The sequence below is a fragment of the Apodemus sylvaticus genome, chromosome 10 (genome assembly GCF_947179515.1).
Source record: "Apodemus sylvaticus chromosome 10, mApoSyl1.1, whole genome shotgun sequence".
Lineage (NCBI taxonomy): Eukaryota > Metazoa > Chordata > Mammalia > Rodentia > Muridae > Apodemus > Apodemus sylvaticus.
Genome location: NC_067481.1, coordinates 47,697,885 through 47,703,884, shown reverse-complemented (window position 1 = coordinate 47,703,884; position 6,000 = coordinate 47,697,885). Strand labels below are relative to the sequence as shown.

The 6,000-nt window shown below is 48.0% G+C and overlaps 1 protein-coding gene across 1 annotated transcript in view; it reads right to left on the bottom strand.

Annotated features, from left to right (window-relative positions):
* Positions 1-857: 857 nt before the first annotated feature.
* Positions 858-6,000, bottom strand: part of Vps53 (VPS53 subunit of GARP complex) — a 130,995-nt gene continuing 125,852 nt past the window's right edge. Inside the window, exons 20-22 of the mRNA XM_052194563.1 lie at positions 3,024-3,161; positions 1,646-1,750; positions 858-1,155 (exon numbers count right to left, since the gene is read on the bottom strand). Of these exons, the coding sequence (XP_052050523.1) occupies positions 985-1,155; positions 1,646-1,750; positions 3,024-3,161 (414 nt within the window). The 3' untranslated portion in view covers positions 858-984. The remainder of the gene's footprint in view (positions 1,156-1,645; positions 1,751-3,023; positions 3,162-6,000) is intronic.

Here is a 6,000-nt window from a genome sequence, read left to right as displayed (position 1 = left end):
GGTACTCCATGCGGCCCCCACGGTTCAGGGACTCCGAAAGAACTCTGGACTTGAAACATGAGCGAGGGAAGTCAGACGGTCAGACTCACTGTGTTTTCCTTCCCACAGCTTCTGCCAAGAAAGCCCTTCCGAGAGAACTTGCTGGTGTCTCTCCAGCAGACAGTCTCCTTCCTAGGATCCAGGAGCAGAATGAAGTGGGCTAGACAATGTGTTCATGTGAGCAGGGAGAATGCCCCGCAGACCCCGCCTCTAATTCAGCTCTAGGTCTGCCTCCACACCAGTTCAGGAGCCCACCACAGGCAAGATCCCTGCTGCCCAGGCTGGCCACACCGGCACCCACAGTCTGTCTCCTCCATTGAAAAGAGAAGCAGTGGGCATCTCTCTTCTGGGGAGTACAGAGAAATGGGAGAAAACAGGGGTAACTTGGCCATGTCATGGAAGACAGCAGATTAAGTTCCAGAAACAGCAATTTCCATGAGAAAGTGCTAATTCTGCAGGGAACTGGTGAAGAAGCCAATATCCCACTCTGCCCCCGGCCACTTGGCTCACTCAGGCCCCTAAGCCAACTTCTGAGACAAAGAGGGGAAAGGCCCTCAAACACAGACGCAGGGAGGAAGGGGTAAGATCTGGGCTTCCTCAGCCAAGTGCAGGCACTGGCTGCTGGCAAGGGCTGTGTAGGAAGATGACATGGGTCAGAGACAACTCAACCATCACAGGCAGCCTGGAGACAGCAGGCGAACCACAGGGACCTTTCAACCTCTGCTACTCCAGCTTCAGAGATAGAGATAATATAAACGTGCCTTTTTATAACCCAGACTTCACTGAGCTTCCCTGTCCGAGTTAGAAAATACGACATGTTATGGGAGAGATACTTTAATAACCGTAATGTTCTCAGGAGGCTTCAAGACTTAGGACCTGGAGCCATGAGTGTGAGGGTTTCCAGAAATCAGTTGCCTGGGGACCCTGGCAATGTCTGCATGTTCCTTACAGTCTCTTTTTAATCAGTTTCTCAAGTTTGCGAATGCGTGAGGATTCCTGCTCTGGTGTTGGGGCCATTAGGGACAGCGTGCTGGAACTTTCTGTCCCCGAGGGTGGAGCAGGGAGCCTCTGCCGCAAAAGCTCCAGCATGCTGCTCTGTTCACTCCTCTTCAGTCCCTGAGAGGAAGAGAGAGGAGAGTGGTCAGGTGGTCCCCCAATGGCTGGCAGGGGTAGGAGGCACTGCTTGGGCCTGCAGTTTGTTCAGCCTGAGCTGGGCTGGGCTAACTGCATGATGACGAGAACCCAAGGACCTGGTTTTCTTCAAGGGGATTCTGGTCCTGGGCAGCAGCCTGGAAGATAAACCTGAGAGAGGAGAAACAGGTAATGTGGAAGGAGAGGGGAAGGGTTGGGAAGAGGAGAAACAAAAGAGAGAACAATGCCCCGCTCGTCCTTGCATTGCATTCCATCTTTAGCTGGACAGTGGCCTTCTCTTGGGCAGGGTGGTCTTAAGGATCTGGACGGCCAGGATCAGCCTTCAGAGAAGGAGGCTTCGCCACATCAGGGATGAAGGGTGAAGCCAGAAAACTACATTTTGAGGCGCCCCGAGGTTCTACACCCACACTCCATTCCTCAGGGTAAACAGGATGTATATAACAAGGGAGCTTACCTTCATATCCAGTATTTTCTGGAAGGTTTCTGTGTTGCAGTCCGTAAGGAGTTTGATGTAGTTGTCAACAAATACTACCAATGGTTCATGAGGGGCCATCACCACCTACCGGAAGGAGATCAGGACAGGTCCTCAGGAGTCCACAGGCTGGTGGGCAGGGTCTATTGTCAGCTGCCCTCACACTGCAGCAAAGCCGTGTTCAGAAATGCTCTGACGGCTCATTTCAACTTATTCCATTAGAGCAGAATTCCCATGAGTGGCTGAATTACCCAGACTACTTTTTAATATATGGATTCCTGGCTCCTCGCATATCCGAGGCTCCTAATTCCCACGGGGATCCTGGAAGGAATCATCTGGGAAACTTAGGTTTTCTGCTGGGGGATTTCATGAGTGGTGGGTTATCCACTCAGAGGGAGGCAGAAGCAGAAGGAATAGATTCTTACAGATGTTCTCAGAAACAAAAATCCAAACTGTCCTGATTCTTTTGCAGACCTGAAACCTGGAACTTTGTCTTTCTACATTCACTTAACTAGCAATTAATATAGAGATAGACAGCATCTCCATCCTCAGACTCATCTTATGTCGTTCTGGAATATACTTTTTCTTCCTTAGTGGGCTGATTCTGTTTTGAATTCCTAAGAATGTATCAGAAAAGTGGTAAGGAGAAATTTCTTCGAAAGTCCTTTGCAGATATTTCCCAACATGCATCTCTCCTCCCTTAAGCAAGCCAGCTGGGGAGGAGAACTGTGAGGATGTTTGTAATTTCCTCAGCCATGTGCTCTAGTTTTCTCAGGTCCTTAGGTCTACAGCCAGGCCAGGCCACTGCAGCCTTCCTCTCCTGCCTGCCATCATTAGACTCACTCTGGAAAATGGGCCTGAAGAGCCTGGAGGTGCCAGCCTCTCATGAGAACAGAGCCTTTGTCTCCCAGCCTGCCAGCTTCTTCTGACAGGCCAAGTGGAGAGCAGAGGCAGATGCTGCTCTACCAGTGAACAAAGTACAATCTCTGTTAAATGAGGCTTTAAAAAGCCCATTTGTCAATTAGATTCAGTTACAACAACATCTGTTCAGAGTTCACTTAAAGGTGCAAAACATGGGAAGCCAAAGAGCTTCTGGGGGAAGGGTGTGCATGAGAGCTGGGCCTAAAACCCCTCCTGAGAGGCAAAGGGACTCTGGGCTTCTCTCCTCATTTGCCACCCGACTCTCAGCTGGTAGAGCTTATTAGACAGAATTCACCTGTCAGAAAGAATTTAGGTAACTATGCACTGATTTTCAACATCACAGTGTGTCCACTCTTGGGGGTCAGTGGACAGGGCAGACTGTTGGCAAAACCCGAACTCCCCAGAACTCCTTTGAACAGAGTGCCCAGAGAAGACACACCTTGAGGATCATTTCAGCCCGGGTCATGCCTTTCACGACAATCTTAGTGTAACTGGCAGGGGCCTTCCTCACCACCTGTGAGCCAATGGACGGGAGATCAAGCAGGACCATCTTCAGGGAGTGGGTGTCCAGCAGAAGCTGCAGACAAAGCAGACTATTATAGACACCCCATGGAAGCCAGCACCTCCTATGTCCGCACTGAGGAGGTGGGTGCGACACACTGTACACATGATCCTCTCCCATTACAGAAAACTTGGAAAATAGAACTTTAAAAGAAAAAAAATTCCACTGTCCAGGAAAGGCTACCTCAAGACATCACAGTGCAATGTGGGTACAGTTCCTGTCAGCCAGTGTGTGTAAATAACAGCCAAGCTCAAATCAGGCTGAGTGTATGTATGGCTTCACACTGACCTTTCCGGAATACACATTGTGACACTTAAAAACATTATGATTTTTAGTGGCTATGCAATACAGGCTATATAAGTTTAAGATTCAATAGCGTGCTCCTACTTAATTCACCCCCTAGGAATTTGGCATTAGTAACAGATGGGGGCAGGGGGAGAGGAGCTGGAGAAAGAGCTCAGTGGTTAATCAGTTTGGTTCTCAGAATCCTCAAGGTGACTCACAGCCATCTGTAACCCCAGTTCCAGGGGATCCTATGCTCTCTTCTAGCAGTAGCATGCATGCAAACATGCAGACAAAACCACTCATACATAAAAAAAGAAAAATAATCTAAAATAATATCAAAATATCTGAAACCCCAAGATGCCGAGGGAGACAGCCCCATAGCTAGCCTCAGCAGTGGTGTCTCCTTAGGGGAGAGTCTCTGGGACAGGCCAAAGCCTTGGTGTATTCTGAAGGTTCCCAGGTCATGTCTGTATCTCTTTCTACATAGAATGTACCTGTTTGCATAGCTACCAGCATCACAGACACTGCAGAGTGAACCCTTATCAGCACTGAAAAGTTATCACAAAAATCTTATTTATTCATTAGGCAAAAAATGGCAACTTGTTATTGCTGTACTTAGGATTTCTCTAGATGTTGTTTGATGTCATTTTAGCTATATTTAATCATATCCTGGCAGTAATCCATGCTTTCTGTTTTCCCTGGTCCTCCTGGATGCCAATGATCAGGAAGGAGATCAACTTTCTTCATGGACCACCCATGGCTAGAAATGGTGGTAGTAGTTTCTTCACATGACATCTCTTCAAGGTTCCACCTTTATGAGTTCACTGTTCCCAATCATAGAGGATAGAACCAGTGCTCCAAAGGTTTAATAATCTGCCAGGTATAACCCAGCACCTAGCCTGTCTACACTGAGCATCTACCTTGTGGATGACCTCAACATAAGTCACGATGGCCTGGTTAGAAGCCTCCAGGCACTGATGACAAGGCACACAGAAATGGCTGCAGCCAGGGCCTGTGTGTACAGCTCAGTGCAAGAGGATTAGTCAGAATGAGACAGAGTTTGATCACAAGCACTATAAAAATGAACTAAGAACAAAATGGTTGTAGCCAGGAGTGTATGACTTGGTCTGTATAAATTGTTTAAGAGAATAGACTCACATGGCCCCAGGATGAGCCCAATGGGGCGCAAGTGGAGCCAGCAGTGGGAAGCTTGATCTCTCAGCTACTACTAAACTCAGATGGTAGTTAAGACATTCAGGACAAGGCCCAAGGAACCATCAGACAGCCTTTCATAATTACAGCTAGTTGGCAAGGAGTGGGATTCCTTAAGGCCTCTGACACTCTGTATCCTTCCTTTCCCCTGTATTGGACAGGAAAGTTACTGACTGAAGACAAAATAGCTAATGAGAAATACAGTCAACTTAATGGTTATGGTGATTATAATTTCAAAAGTGCTACAAGGATTTGGCGAATGTTAATGCTTAGTTTAGATAACTAAGAAATATTATGTTCCAAAATCGGCAAAGAAGGCTACCCTAATGTCAGTAATTTCAGGAAGGAACGTGGGTAGCTAGAAGCTTTGGCTTTTTGTGTCTACGGTACGCAGGTATGTGCACGCCATGCCTGTGTGGAGGCCAGAGGGCAGTCTGGAGTGCTGGTGCTCACCTTGCAGCTTGGTTGGAAGCAGTCTCCTTGATTTTTTTGCCGCTGCACTGTGTAGCTGGGGTCAGGCTAGCTGCCTGTCAACTTCAGGGTCTATCCTTTTCTGAGCTCCTCTCTTGCCTTACAAGTGGTGTGATTAGAGATGTGCCAAGCCTTATGTGGGTTTTGTCTATTTCAATCCAGGCCCTTTATGCTTGAGTGGCAAATGCTTTTGTCCTCTGAGCCATCTCCCCAGACCTCAGAGCCCAAACTTGCTAAGTTTTTCAACTTCGGGGCAGCTAAGTAATCTTACTACTTTTGTTTTAGAAAGCCATTTGAAGTCAGGTGTGTGTAGTATGTACACGTTTCTGTGTGCACACTCACATGACTGTGTGTGTGAAGAGCTGGAGGTCAGTCTTAGAAATCTTCCTATGTTCTCCACCTCAGTGACAGGCTCTCTCACTGAACCTGGAGCTCACTAATTGGCTGGCTGGCTGGCTGGCTAGGAGGCCTCCAGGACCTGTTGTCTCCAAACCCTAGGACAGGCCTCCAGGCATGCTGGCTTTTTATGCGGGTTCCGAGGATCCCGACTCAGGTTAACCTATCAGCTCTCAGATGCATTCTTACCACCACAGTGCTGGCTTTATGGAAAAGCCATGAGTTCACAGAGAGGTGGACTCAGCATCTGAGAGAGTGGCATAGAATGCCAAGGCCCACAGCAGGAGCTCAGGGTGAACATATTCCTCAGACTCCCTTGGAATTTACATTACAATTGTAAAGAATAAGTTGGTGGTGGGTCCATGGCCATGTGTGCAGCCTACAATCCCAGTGATTTGGGAAGCTGAGGTGGGAGGGTCACTGGAACCCAGGAGTTCAAGACCACGCTGGGTGAAATAGCCAAGACCCTGATTTAAAGAAAAAGAATATT